The sequence below is a fragment of the Aythya marila genome (assembly GCF_965140915.1).
Source record: "Aythya marila genome assembly, chromosome: 21".
Classification (NCBI taxonomy): domain Eukaryota; kingdom Metazoa; phylum Chordata; class Aves; order Anseriformes; family Anatidae; genus Aythya; species Aythya marila.
In genome coordinates this window covers 122,084-137,252 of record NC_139062.1, presented here as the reverse complement: position 1 = coordinate 137,252, position 15,169 = coordinate 122,084, and the positions used below count along the sequence as shown (strand labels likewise).

Here is a 15,169-nt window from a genome sequence, read left to right as displayed (position 1 = left end):
GCGTAAAGTATGTCAGGTTGTAGACTGGCCTTCTGATTTAAGATTACTTTGATTCATTATTCTTGCTTTATGCTTAAAATCATCTTTTGCTGTCCTGATGCAGTGGATTTGAAGATGTACACTCAGGTTTCCATTGACGTGACTCAGGGCCCTTGTCTTGCTCTGTGATAGGAGAGATCCCAGCTCTTTCCAATGTATGCATAGTTGCGAACAGTCCAAATCATGGGGTGAATGATAATCATTACTTTGTGCTGCCAAAGGAAGAAGTTGGAAATTTCTTGAAGCCTTCTCAATTTGCTGTGAAGCCAATTTGTATGTTGTGTTATTACCGTCTTCCAGAGTGCTTGTTAGTTATTTAATATGTCCATTTTCACTCTTTCATATACTCTGTGGTTAGAAGTTGTTGCTCTTCTGGAGGGAAGTGTGTTGTGCTCTCACTTGAGCACATTAGTAGGAGGTTTATGTAACTTCTTTTGATAAAATTGATATCTTGATATTTAACTGTGCTTAGAAAGCAAGCATACCTCAGGAACAGTATTGAGCAGAAATCCTTTCAGTGCTTTGAAAATGTAGATTTTGCAGGGTGCTTTGTACAGCAGAGAAAACTCCAGTGCTGTATGAGTGTGAGACCGTGTTCTGTCATAACCCTAAACACTGTAACAGTAGAGAATTCTGTATTCCTAGCAGAGGGAAGAACTAGTGATCTGACGATTGCAAGAGTTTTATTTAAAAAAGAACATTAAAAACTTCTTGAGCAAGTCTTTTGGTTATGTTAATATTACTGAAGCAGTAACCTCTTCTTCATGAACATAAGCCAGCTGTTCACATTAAGTAACAAAAAATATCTCTGCCTTGATAGTATTTGAATTTCTGCTAAATTTGTTAGGAAATTGATGCAATTTGTTAATCATTGGACTCATTCTGATGTTTTTCTTTTCAGAATTTACATGTTTGACAGCAGAAGTTGGCTTTCTACTGTAGTAAGAGAAAATGTAAGTAGAAGAATAAGGTAGTTCCTTTTTTTCTAGTGCTTGAGAAACTTGTACTATTTTTAAAAAGTGGCTAACCAGTTTTTTTAGCTATTTCTTAGTCTGTGCAAGTCTACCTATTTTCTACTGTAGTATGCGTGCTCTTATGTCAACAGGAAGGATTTTAAAATGGCCAGGAAACTTGCTAAATAATAGATGTTAGTGCCTGCCTGCCTTCAGAAATGGAACTGGCAAAGCAGAGGGAGACCACAGATGAAACTGTTTCATCTCAGTGGGGCAGGGAACTGTAATAAATAAGATGATTAGAACAGTTATTCTCTCATGAATGAAAAATTACTTATCAGCCATGTTTGACAAAACAAGGCCAAATTTCTTGTTAGCGAAGTGGTTCTTTGTGATTCTTTTTAGTCTTTCTGTATTAAAGCAGAACCAAGAAGTTTCAGAGTTTATATTCTGTGTAATTGCTACTAATATTCTTGGAAAAGTGGAAGTTTCATTACCTTCCAGACTATTAACTAAAAACGTTTCTGCATCTTGCGAAGCCCTTTAGTCTATGGTGAGCATTACTGGTTAGTTGTGTGTTGAATAGAAAGGAGTTTTTCAGTTAGATTTTTTTTTTTTTCCATTACTGGATACTCCGCTATTTTTCAGCAAGGGAGCAGCAAGCTAACCCATCTCCTGAGGTGTTCTCTAATTACGTACGTTGGTCAACCCTAGACATCTTCTGTGTTCTTTTTTGGAGGTCTGGAAGCTGAAAATGAACTCAGTGTTCCAGGTGTGGACAAACTGTTGCTTTACATGATGCCATTATGATATTGCCAGTATTTTCTGTCCTATTTTCTGTGTAAGCTTTTGTTCTGTTTTGACCAGCATGCTGTACTAAGCCAGTGTCTATGAGCTATCCAGCACATGCTTTTTTCCTTCAAATAAAGCTTCTATCCCAGAAGCTTGTGATCCTATCCCTTTCTTATATCTGGAGATGTGTACTTGGGTCAGAAGGCACCTCTAAATGTTTGTCTTCTATTTGGAACATGCAAATGGTAGAGTGAACACCACAAATTTGTCCCACAAGCGATTCTGATCTTATTTATTGTGTTTTCTGTGGAGTAAGAGTCAAACAGAAATCAACATGTACTTGGTTTAAATAACAAAAATAAAAACCTACAGCTTTTCAAAGTCAATATGATGCCAAAACACTGGAACTATCAGTGGATTGCATATGATTCCTTTGTCATTGTGAAAATGTACAAGCTGCTGTGCATGTTACTAATAGGATTTATGGTATCAGATAGATTAGCACAGCTTCTTTTAATCAGATGACCTGCTATGAGACTGTTGGGTAGGCATAATGTGAAGTCACTGTTAAAGCTGTGAAGTTTTGGCTCTGTTTTCACAAGTGATGCGTGTTTTGTGTTTTGTTTTTTTTTGGCTGTTTCATACATACTGGAGTGATGTGTATTAGCAGGAAGGGTGTTGAGGGAACAGATACCAGACAGCGTATTCATGTGTGAGAAAGTTGATTTAGCTACCCTTATGAAATGACTATGCTTGGGTAATGCTTCAATGATATAAATTTCCTTTGTGTTACCAGACTTCACTTCAACAATGTCATGATGGTTTTACTTGTTAGGTAGTACTCAAGGGGTAGACCTTTCTAAATATTTGACTTAGCTGTGACTTGAGAAATCAGTGGTCTCTTAATCTGTGGAGGTTGTTCATAGGACAGGACATTTAGGAGAGGACTGAATGTTCCATCTTTTCTATAGGAATGGTGTGGGAAAGGAAAATTAAAATGAACTATGTTGTAAGGTTTGCTTCATTGCTCTTATCAGGTAGTTTTAGAGAAATATCCCACTCATCTAACTCAAGGATATGTGTTTGGGTGAGCTCTTTGGAACTCATTGAACTCAGTACTTTGGATGAGTAGAGGTAAGCATTAGCCTACATACAGAAATTATGGTATTAATGATATCTCAGTTCCAGTAACTGGGCTTCATTGTATAAACAGCTTGAGATCTGGAAAGGATATTAAAGCTGTAGCAATGAAATGAGTGGGTTTGAGCTCTTCCTTAGCCCTTTAATTGTTGTACTGTCACTGTTTTCTGAGGGTTGACCTTTATCTTTAAATGAGAGTTGTTACACTGGTATCCTAAGCATATCTCTGTTTGCAGGAAATATTTGCAAGTTTTGTAGATTTCATAAAGTTTTTTATTTTTTCAAAGATTCTGTGCAGAATATTGTATTGTTCAATATATAATTGACTGCCTGTCTTGTGTGGCATAGAGAAAAGTGAAAATTTAAATTTGAGATGAGTGATGTGATAAATTCTTTTGACGTAACTGAGTTGCAAAGTTTATAATGTATGAAGAGTAACAAGTTAGCTGTAGACAATGCTTGGTTTTCCTAGGTGGGATACAGGGAAAGTGACTCTTCTGCAGGTAACTTGTAAGAAGAGATTAGAGACTTGTTATTTGGAGTGGTGAGGAGTAGTAAACTGCCTTGCAAGTACGCATATGATTGTCCCTAGCAAGAAGAGAATTATCTACAAGGTACACTTGTCAACAAGATTAGGGGGAATTATTAGGCTTAGAGCAGAGACACTTAAGCACTTCAGCCTGTGGAAAGGTCTTGAGTGAGTTCAGCAAAGTGAAGGTGTTATTCTTGAGAAGCCTGCCTTCAAGAACACAGTAACATATTCAAAGGAAAGTGAGGTAAGCGTGAGCTTGACTGTTACCTATTTCTTCACATCTGTGGTGATAATTTAGAAAAGAGGATTGTGGAACTTAAGTAGTGACTTCTGGCACGAGGCTGGCTTAACTTGGAAATTAAGTAACTTCCTTCAAAACACTAGAAATAGAAGCATCGTCCTTATCAAACAGTTTCTCTTGGAAACCTTATTTTAGAATGTAGTTAAATGCTGTTAGAACATGCCAAGGAGCAAAAGTGTATTATTCCGTGATGCTAAATTGTGCATGTTTCAGGTGAGCCTCAATCCTTTATCGAAGTTCCTGCTGCTTCGGTCTGTAATATGAATAAATCTGTATAAATGTTTCCTTTGTATCAAGAGTGTCAATAGATTAAAATATTTTCCCATACAGTTAACTGACCTTACCTGTTCCTGCTCTTTTAAAGGTTGTAATTTCTTTCTCTTTTTTAATGCTGGGTACTAGTAATCTCTGCTGATTTACTCTACAGCTAGTCCAGAAATTCTGATGAGGATGAAAACCACGGGTCTTGTATTTTTGGCATAAATTTAATTGCATAAGATTTAGTGTAAAAGAAATGGGGAAATGGCCAAGTTGATTGGCTGGTTGACCCATAAATTTTACGGTCTGCTTCAGAACACTCCTATATTTTGATGCCCTTGGCTTCATTAGGATTTTCATTTCCTTACTGTGAGTGAGTCCAGGCAAGTTGGCAGGAATTAGGACTTCCTGTTGATGTTCAAGCAACAAAGACTACAAAGAGAATGTGGAAATTGGGTCTAAACAATTCCTATTGATGCCGTGTCAGAAATGCAGTTCAGAGTTTGGAGCTGCTCGGAATGCTGAAATGTTAACTTAGAACATCAGATGTGGAAGTGTATTTAACTTCGCTTTGCATACTTTTCTGTGGATACATGGTATTACAGGTCTGGAAAACTTCCAGGGTTATAGGCAGTTAGCTACAGATTGTCATCCAGCAAATACTGATGTATGAGTCCTAGCAAGTGACTGGAAGTTGAGATCCATGTACGTATGTCTGGCTAAAGGCGCTTGTTGGTTGGGTTCTGTTTGTTTTTATTCTTAGGGGTTTTGAAGGGGTTTGGGCTGTTCTGTTCTTCCATTAAGTGCAAAGAAAATGGAGGCAGAGTCCTGGTGCAGAGTGCTGTCTTGAATTGGATGTGAGAGGTGGGAATGGAGGCTCCTTTCAGTTACTGTATTAGACATTGCAAGATGTAATGCAAGGTTTATTTGTGTGAAGAAAGGCATGCATCTGCCCACGTTATTGTGCCATCCTATCAACTGCAGGCTGTGCCTGATTTCCTTTCGGTTTCTTACATGTCTGTATCAGCGTCGCTGCTTCAGTGCTACCACTGGTCAGAAAACACCCAATACAACTGGGCTGCTTCCTCTGGCTTTGCCGCTTGTAGTGCCCATCTGTGCATGCAGTATTAAGCAATGAGGCACAAGCATGAAATAAGCTTCTCTGACATGGTTTGAACTCCTGTGTGTATGCAAATGACCCGCAATGAAACTACAAGGTTCGGTTTCTGTCAAGTGAACTTTCTCAATTTTTTTTGTTTGTTTGTTTGTTTTTTTACTAGGGTTAGTGTTCATCTCCTTAGCCTTCTTTCTGTTACATACAAAGATGGTTTTTGTTTGTTTGTTTTTTTACTTAAATGTGAGAGGATTTTATTGCATAGCGCACAAGTTCTGGTAAAAATAAATTGGCATTGTTTTAAGCTTTCTGTTACATGCAGGAGGACATAACTGCTTTGACTGACATTAGATTATTCACCCTATTATATTTTTAAGTAAAGCTGCCTGTAAATCTTCAGTGTAATTACCTGCAACTCTGCAGCTGGAATTCTGTGTCCTAAATCTTTATCTTAATCCTGTCATTGAGTTGTTCTGACCTTGAGCAGAACATTTAAGTTTTGGATTGGAACTTCCTTCCCTGTAATAGGGGTGATGCCATCTTTAAAGTCTTGGTACTCTGCCTGGAGAGGTTGGTATTTGTTTAGTGGGAATGGGGCTATTTATTAACTTAGGGTATGGCAGAAATAAGATATTAAAAAGCTGAAAGATCTGGGAATTAGTTGCAATTTCTTTTTTTAAAATAGTTTAATTCCTTTGACAGAAGTAGTTCATACTAGTCCATAGTAGGGCTGGACTACATAGGAGCTGTAGACTGTCATGAGCCTGTGCTTAGAAACTGCAGGCAGACCCAACTGTAGGGTGTTTTGTCTTAAATTTACGAGGAACAAAACATCTTGAGAAACAGATAAACATTCAAAATAAAGGTGGTTAGGGGATAATAAAACACTCTTGACAGGTTTTGTCTTAACTGGATTTTGGACTAAGCTGAGCAAGCAATCTTAACAGGGCTTAAAGATGACCCTGGAAGCAGAAGAGAGAAGGAGACCTAGTTTCACAATAAAGTGAAGGGCTTTGAAGTTGAACGAATGGAGGCTTTGAGACAAACTAACTGAAATTGCTTCTCTAAAATATTTGGGGTTTCAGCCAAGAGTGTAAATTTGTAAATGATTATATGACAAGATAAGGCTTGTAAATTCCTGAAGGTCCTCAGTTCAGTATACTAGCAAAGAGAGTTTGGAGTTGTATCTGGTTGTGTGGGATAGCACTATTTAGGGAATGCCAAAGCTTTAGCTCTTGAAACTGTTTTCTTAGATAGTGATGTTTGCTCTACTGCTTTAACTTGCCTTCACAGTATGTTCTCTCCTACTCTGATTAGGTAAAAATTTGGAAGTTATCCTCATCTTTCCCCTTGGGAAGGACTGCTAAGAGCTTTAAAAAAACAAACAAACAAAAAAAAAACTCATGCTTGCAAAGATAAATAAGCTGATTAAATCTTTACAGAATAATATGTAAAACTGCTAGCAAAGCATTTTCATTATTTAATAGTAAAGGGTCAGTTCTAATGTTCTCAAATAACTACCGGCAGCATATTTTTTATAAACTTTAGGTACTCTGTGTAGTATTTGAAAATGGATCCAATACCTTGTTTCACAGTAAAATGTGAACTTTATTAGCATGCTGCTTCTTCAGCTTTTTATATTGATGTCAAGCAGAGCTTTTTAAATAAAAAAGTTTAGGTACTGATTAGTTTTATTATAGAACACTAGTGAGAATGCCAACATTTTGACAGTGTGAAAATGCCAGCATCTTTTTTGGAACATACTGGGTGATACCTGTATGGGAAAATGGTCCAATTATTGAGGAACTATATATGGAATATTTGGGAGGGGTCAGTAATGATTGCTTTATTGAGCCTTCATGTTTTTGGCTGCAGAGTACAGTGACAGAGCGATACGTTAGTGAGTAATCCGGAACATACCAATGCTAGGAAAATCGGGTATTGGTGGGAAGAGGTGGCTGTTGGCAGTAATTGCTCAAACTCCTATCACCCTAACATTCCAAAAAAAAAAAAAAAAAAAATCTGACAAAACGTTAATGTCAGAATTCTGTCTGGGAACTTTCAGGGTGATGTTTTAGTAATTTACAAGTACAAACTTGGACAACATTAATGAACTACCTCCTTCTATACAGATGTCAGAACAGCATTTCTTATAACTGCCATGTTTCAGACAGAGTTCAAAAAAGGCCTTTTTACAGCCTTTTGCAATTGCTTCTGTCAGTCTCTAAATACTTCCAATTCTTATTCTTTGATAGTGGGATTCCTTACTCTATTAAGTCCTACAGAGATACCTGAATTTTGTGTTTAACCTTTGTATTATCTGCTGGTAAAACTGAGTTCAAGCAAAGTTAAAACATAAAAATATGAATGAAAGAAAAGATGCCAAAAAGAGCAGCCTGGAAGAAAAAGGATAAGTCCAAATTGTATTTTATTTATTGTGTCTGGAAAACTAAGCATGCTCTGTGCTAACACCGTATTGTGAAGAGTTTTCAGGGAAAATCACTTGTATTTCAATGCTGATAAACCAATCACTGCCCTTTTAAAGCACTATTTGAGATAAATGAAAGGACTGTCTGCTTTCATAATTTTAAGTTGTGACTTCTACTAATTCTCATTCCTGTCACCTGTCTTTCAGATTTCCGGTTGTCTCAGAGGTGGCAGCGAAGCACACCTTTAGCACAGGAAAATGAGTGAGCTTGACCAGTTACGCCAGGAGGCTGAGCAACTGAAAAACCAAATCAGAGTATGTATTGTTACACAAATCATCGTTCATCTGTACTGTGAATCTTGAGGATGGCAGAGATGGAAAGAAATGATGTATTAAGCTGATGTGCTTGATGTTTTCACAGTGTTCAAGTTAGTCATGGATATTTAGAAAGTGCAAGCACATAGAACTACTTTAATTTTTGGTTCTTGATATTGCTCAGGAAATGATAGCTACACAAATCCACAGAATGTATTAGATTAAAATGAACAGTTACTGAAAATTTTCTGAGCCAGATCGTAACAGTTCTTTCCCTTCCATTGGGATGTTTATTTCACGTTCTCTTTTCAAGTGTTTTCAAAGAACAAATTTGGGGCAGTAAGTCGGTTCCAGATATTGACCTTGCGCTAAATAGTTAAATGGTAATTCAAAAACATATGCCTTGTTAAACTTCCAGTAACCCTGTGAGAAAACAAGCTGAAGAATGAAGATGATGAAAACTTCCTGAGCATGGTTAAAGGTTTACATAAACTGTATCTGTGGACTGTCTTGTGAAATAGCAGTATTTAGATGAAGATTATAGCAATGTAGTACATCTTTCTGAATAGATGGTGTCTGCTCATTTTCTGTTACTGAATAAAAGAAGTAGAGGGAAAACAGTCTATTTATTTAAAAGGACTATGTAGTCCAAATGACATTTGTTTTAGTTTTAATTTGAAAAATGTATTATGGAATGTAACATGAACTGGTATGTTGTCAGTATTGTAATTAGTTGTGAAGGGGAGCATGACGTATGCAGACCAAAGTTAGATCCATTTTTCAAAATTAATTCAATGATAGTAAATGATTTTAGTACAGACCAATTTTAAATGTTCACTGATGCTGAGATTCACAGAGACTTTGCTTGAGGTCTCATGCTTCTGTAGGAGGGACGTCAAAGACTGAACAGCTGAAACTGCCTATCAGTTATTTCTTATTCCATGTGATTTCTCTGTATATAACTAATATGTCCTTCTGTGAAATTCTTTAGGAACTTGTTCTTTGAAGTAGGTTGATGGTAACAATGCTCTTACATATTGAAAGGAAAAAATCCTGTACAAAAAAACTATTGATTGTTTTTGTGCATCATAGGTTGAGATGTTCAAGACAAGCTCTGAAATACAGGCTGTGACAGAGGATTTTAATTAGTAGACTCTGGCTAGACTCTGGCTAAGGTTATGTCTGGTACACTTTCCTGTCCCCTCTTGCATCTTCCTTCCATCAGTCTGAAGCATCTGTTCTCTGAATAGCCAGTCGTATCTGGTAGTGATCTGTTGCATAGATCTGGGAAGATACAGTACAACAATAGAAATAAATAAAATTTCTTTCTGCTGTTGTGTTTGTTCTGAAGTCCTAGTCTTTAATCTAGGAGTTGTCAAAACTAAGTAGAATTATTGTCTGCCTCAGGCTGAGTTTGTAGTACATGCCTTCATTGTTCCCTTTCTGTCTCAAGCCTTTCTCAAAACTTGTAGTGTATGGGAAGTATCTTTTTTTATTGCTTTCTGGCTAGCCAGCCAACAGGAAGCATCTAAACTGACTGCAAAGCTCAGATTTGTCACTGGTACCAAATGCTACCAGTCTCTTACTCCACAGAATGAAATCTGTGTGCTGCAGTACCATGCTTACAAGTCTGAGTATTTGTTCTCATGGCAGTGGAGTAAGTAGGGACAGAACTCACACGCAATGTGCGTAGTCCAAGACATGAACTCCCTGTTCTCTGACAAGTTTCTTCACACCCTTCCACTTTTTCCCTGCCTGTTTCTCCTTGCTTGGGGGAAAAAAAAAAAAAAAAAAGGTTCCTTAGATGGTAAGAATTGTCTAAAGCTAGCTGTGTTGGTTCAGATTTTGCCAAAAGTTCTTCAGTTATTTGTCCATGGCAAGATCATAAGGTACTTGCTTAGCGTATGTCAGTGTAGTTGTTCAAAGTGTATTTGCATGTTCACCACGTGAATACAATTTAAAACTGAAGTGTATCCTTGCCAAAATTCATGAGGCTTTGATTTGAACTTAACTTAGAACAGGTGTAAAGCCATCTCACCCAGACACTGGCTCTTTTCTGGTGGTTACTATTTCCCCCAAGAGTGAAAACAAGGCATCCTTTCTTTTCCTGTAACATTCTATGGGGAGAATGTGATACTCAGGCACTTCTACGGCTTCTTGTCCTCTAAAAGCACGAGTTTCCATGTTCCAAGAAAAATTATAATGTTAAAACCTAAGGCTATGATTTCTGAAGTCCCATTTCCACTGAGAATGCAAACTTCAGTGAGGCGCACAGTAAAGGACTGGAGACTAGTCTGCAGTCTAGGACTGGAGACTAGTCTAATGGGTTTATGTACTGGCTTTTTTCTACAACTATATTTATTATCCCAGCCCCTTCAGACATGAAAGCTGTATAGAAAAAGAGAATATAGTGTATTTCTGCATGAAAACAAGCAAGAGCGCTCTTATTACGGAGTAGCATTCAACCTGAAATGAGCATAAATCAATTTATTAGTATGACAGTTTGTTTCGCTGCTTTTAGTTTTTGTTTAATGCTTCTTTCAAGCAACTATGCATATTGCTGGTTACAGCTTAAACTGAGTCCTGGTACAAGGATTTGCATATTCACAGATGTGCATGTGGGTGCACACATGCACACAGAGAGAGGATGTTTGCATGTGCTTCTCGAGCAGAGTTCAGGCAGGTGCTGATAACTACAAAACCATGTGCACTTCACAGAATATCTGCACAAGCCTCTTCAATTTATTTTCCCCACTGCTAGCCTGGAATAATTCTCTGAAGTGTGTGTTCCTAGGCAGAAAACAAATCCACTAAGTCTGAACAAAAAGCCCCAAAGTATTTCCTCTGGAAAACTATTCTATTACCCAGTAGTTCTTACAGCAAATTTGAAGTTACTTAGCTTGTTTTCTTTTTCTTAGATGTGTTTTCTACTTCCTTCTATGGTTCAGGAACTTTCCTCTCAGATTTTCATGCTTTCAGATAGCAGTTTTGTTGTTTTCTCCATTTTTCTCCCTTGCAGTTGCATATACTTGTCTCATCTGTATCAGTCCACATTGAGTTTTTGTCAGATTCTTCCTGATTTATCAGTTTTTCTGGTAAAGAGAGATTCAAACGGCTAGAAAGCAAATGGGATTGCATCAGATCCACATTAGGAAAAGGAAATTCAATATTGCTGAGCAGAAGATCCAAATTTTTTGTTTTTCCCTTTAATAGTTTTTCTACTATTCGTCTGAAAAAAAAAATCCAGTTGTACACTTAGTGTCGTTAACTCTTCTGTACTGCTTTTAGGTTGTAATGGAAAGGCTTTGTTTCTCTTTAGTATCTGCTTAAAATGATTATGGTTATTTAGAGTTGAAATTGAAAAATCTCACATAACTAAAATAGATGACCCCTCTGAGCTGATTCTGTTCAAGCGAGGTGCTGTTGTCTGACAGTTTGCTAACAAAAGGGTAATTTGTGTAGCTAACTAGTTTGAGAAATGGATGCATCTCCTGTATTCTGTATTCCATATTTATTTATGGAACATAGTGAGTGCTGCATTTCATTATGTCTGGAATCTTTTGTTGGGTAATAGGTTTCATGACAAGGAAGTTTCAAATGCTCAGCATATTTTGACAGCAGTCTGTCATGTTATGTTCATGCTGGGGTTAGGATGGGTCCTCTCTGAATAACAAGCCAAAATGTTCTCTGAACCCTATTTTGTGAGGACTTGATTAACTTTACAAAACAGAAGTTGAGTACAAATAAATGTGTAGAACTTCCTCTGATTTCTTTCTTCTGTTGTAGGATGCTAGAAAAGCATGTGCAGATGCCACCTTGGCTCAGGTAAGCATTTATTTAAGAGTTTAAATGAGAATCGGTCTCCTTAATGAAAAGGAAATACAGCGGAAAAAGATAAGTGAAGTAAAGCTTGAAATCTGGGGAGAATTTAGACTGCTGCAGATGTCTTTGGCAGAGGTGGCTAGTATTGGCTTATTTTTCTACATATATCACGTTTCAGTTTATTCTTCCTGCCTACTTCAGTCTGTTTACTTGAGAGTTTGTTAATAATCCATGTGTCTGATTTAAATGTGTTGGTACAGAAATGATTGGCAGTTCATTTGTTTAAAATGTCACCAGAATACCAAGTAAAAAAGAGTAATACCAACATAATGTGAATGTATATCTTAGTTTGTGAGGTACAGTGTTCCAGGTTGAACACACAATTTTCCAGGGTGAAAGTATGCAGGAAAAAGTCCAACAAACTGGAAAAACAAACAAACAAACAAACAAAAAAACCTCCCACCAACCTCAGTATTACTAATAGGGGAGGTCCATCACGAGGAGTTCTGTAAGGGAAATGCTTTTACCCGTTCATTTAAGATCTGAACTGTTCTGATGGTCTTTGAAAAGAAGCAGAGACCCTTGCTCAAATGCTCTTGCTAAATAATTCTGCAACACGGAGACACAAGAAGTATGCAAACTTTATCCATAAAACAAATTTGTAAACTCTTGGATTTGTTGTGATGTGTACTCGTTACATATTACTGGAAATGTGTGCTGTTTTAACTGGTATTTTTCTCCAGGCTGGAGAACTTATTTATGTTAAACTTAACAGCCAAAGGATGGCTAAACTAATTACTTCCTCACTTTGCTATCCGCTTATTCCAGATCTTGCTTTTATCTTCCAAAAGTTAAAATAAAACAGGAGTACTCTGAATTTAATATTCCAATATTTGGAAGGAAAGGTTGTCTGGCTCTGAAAGCAAGTTATTCATCCAACAAAAGTAGAGGCATGTTTAAAGCCCAACGTATTGCACTGCCATGTAGAAAAAAAATATCCAAAAGGAGAAACACCCTCCATCACAGAACTGAAGTTTTAGAGGTCTAAGAAGATACCACCAAAAGAAAGTAGTTTCGGATAGTTTCTATACATGCGATAGGCTACATCTAGAGCAGATCTTTTTGCTTGATAAATAAGCAAGTACTTCATAAAATGAAGTAACTACTAGGCATTAAAAATCAGTCAATATTCAAAATGTAGCACTGCCTGATTTACATTGCAATGCTCATTTAAATGTGATTATTTACGATGTGTTACTTGGAACTGTGTAGTCAAGAACTGAGGGTATGACACAATTCTAATTACAGATCACAGCCAATATTGACCCAGTGGGGAGAATTCAAATGCGCACTAGAAGAACACTCCGGGGACACCTGGCTAAAATTTATGCAATGCACTGGGGGACTGATTCCAGGTGGGTATTAGTGATACAGAACTGGATCATTGGGCTTCACTGTGCTTTGGAAAGTTGAGTGCACAGAACTGTTATTTACCTGTTCTACCACTAGGAACCACTAGTTCCAAGAGAATTTAGGCAACCAAGAGAAAGAATTCAGAAGCTATTAATATCACTTTTTTCCTCCTGACTTGCATGTTTTTTTCATGAGAATAAACTTGTTGCCAGAATGCCAGTTATGTTTGCTTGCCCAAAAAATGTAGTTGTGGTACCCTGTGAATTCTGAGGAAATGTGGAGATACAGCAGGTCTTATCATTTCCTCTTTTTTTTTTTTTTCCTTAAATTCTTCTTGCTAACTGCTAATACTCAGTCCAGAGAGACGCTAAATGATGCCAGTATGAGCTACTTTCATTTTCTTTTCTTTACAAGAAAAGATCAAAAAAAAAAAAAAAAAAAAAAGGCAAAGCCACTGGAGCACTTCGGTGATTGCACTGCACTTTTCAGCTGGAAATGGTCAGAGAGGAAGAGGTGTGGAACAAATTTGAATATTGTACTGGACTATTGTATCTGAATTTACTTAGAAAAGACCAAGACTGAGCAGATGTTTCATGCCACTATTCCTATTTATCTTTAAACATAGTACAAGCACGTAAGAGAGTTCTGAACAATTAACTAGTACCTTGTGTCAAACAGTTGCTGAGTGTGGAGTGAGGTGTTGATTTAAAAAATAAACTAAAAAAAAAAATCTTCCTAATGGTACCCCTTCCATTAGTGATATCTTCACTGCATTTCATTTTTACTTCCTTTGTATTTCAGTGCTGACATTGATTCAGGTTTTTTGGACCGCTTAGAACAGGAGTTAAAATTCTACAAACAGGAAAAGGGAAAACAAGTTGACAGTACAGATTCCCAAACTCAGTGAATCTGAAGCCTGTGTCTAGAACACACAAGCATCAATTCCATGTGACTTTTCTGCCTTGGTTTTCATGATTGAGATGCTTGTTATGTGGCTACTGTCTTTCTGAAATCTGAGCATGTGGACATGTTGGTGTCCCATCACATATTTTCACAATATTCATCACTTAAAATTGATGACATCCAAAATAATCTTTCTGGTGCTAATAACTAGAATTGAGTAATGACATGCTGTACTTAAATGGTTTCAAGTACCTTAGTTCTGATAGTGGAGACAAATGCCATCAAAATATGTTCCTCTTTGTCTTCCTGCAATGATTGTGTTGACCTTCTGTTTCCTCTCTAGGCTTCTAGTTAGTGCCTCCCAGGATGGCAAACTTATAATTTGGGACAGCTATACTACAAACAAGGTAAGACTAACTGGTATGTTGCTATATAATTCAGTTGTTAATAGGAAGGCAGGAAGTATCATCTGTCATGATTTTGGCTGCATTATTTCTGTAGTCAGAAGCCTAAATTTTGACTTTTCTAAACCACTAAAGAGTATAGCAGTGTCCTAAGTGTGTTGTGTATGAAAATGTGCACCACAAACAGAAAACAACAAAATAGTCCAAGGAAATGCTTTGATTTATTTTGATGCCACAGAATCACTGATCAACAAAGAGCAAGAAGTAATCAGGATGTTGCACAAAAATAGAGGTTTAAGAATAGCCATGCTAATTTGTTGTCTGCAGTGAAGGATTGAAAGACCTGAAATATGTGAGTCGTTATTTCCTGGCTGCAGTCATATGATGCAGACGAGAATTACTTCTACTTTCACATGACAGTGGTTGGTATTTAGTGGTTATGTTTACAGTTAAAAGGGCTAGCAACAGTTTACATGCCGCCCCTCTGTTGGGAGCGATACTTAAGTCTCTGGGACACAGGAGCATGGAATTGACTTTTTTGAACAAATTCTCCTGACTTAGTTCATATCAGAGCCTTATAAGCAATTTTGCCAATGTGCATAAGCAAATGGCATGCTACACAGGGGAAGCAGAAACAAGCACTTCCAGTAGTAACTCCTAAAGCTGGGATGACTAGAATCTGTCAATTATTGAATCTATGGCCTTACTAATACTGTTTGCAAAATAAAAGTTTCCATTTTTTGCTTTCATGCTTA

The 15,169-nt window shown here is 37.2% G+C and overlaps 1 protein-coding gene across 6 annotated transcripts in view; it reads left to right on the top strand.

Moving 5' to 3' along the window:
* Positions 1–15,169, top strand: part of GNB1 (G protein subunit beta 1) — a 44,526-nt gene that overhangs the window by 17,314 nt on the left and 12,043 nt on the right. For 4 of the 6 annotated variants that reach the window (XM_082776916.1, XM_082776911.1, XM_082776914.1 and 1 more), the window contains 5 exons: positions 941–992; positions 7,765–7,872; positions 11,659–11,697; positions 13,003–13,109; positions 14,354–14,417. In XM_082776916.1, the coding sequence (XP_082633042.1) occupies positions 7,816–7,872; positions 11,659–11,697; positions 13,003–13,109; positions 14,354–14,417 (267 nt within the window). In that variant the 5' untranslated portion in view covers positions 941–992; positions 7,765–7,815. The remainder of the gene's footprint in view (positions 1–940; positions 993–7,764; positions 7,873–11,658; positions 11,698–13,002; positions 13,110–14,353; positions 14,418–15,169) is intronic. The other 2 variants (XM_082776912.1, XM_082776915.1) reach the window with 1 other exon arrangement.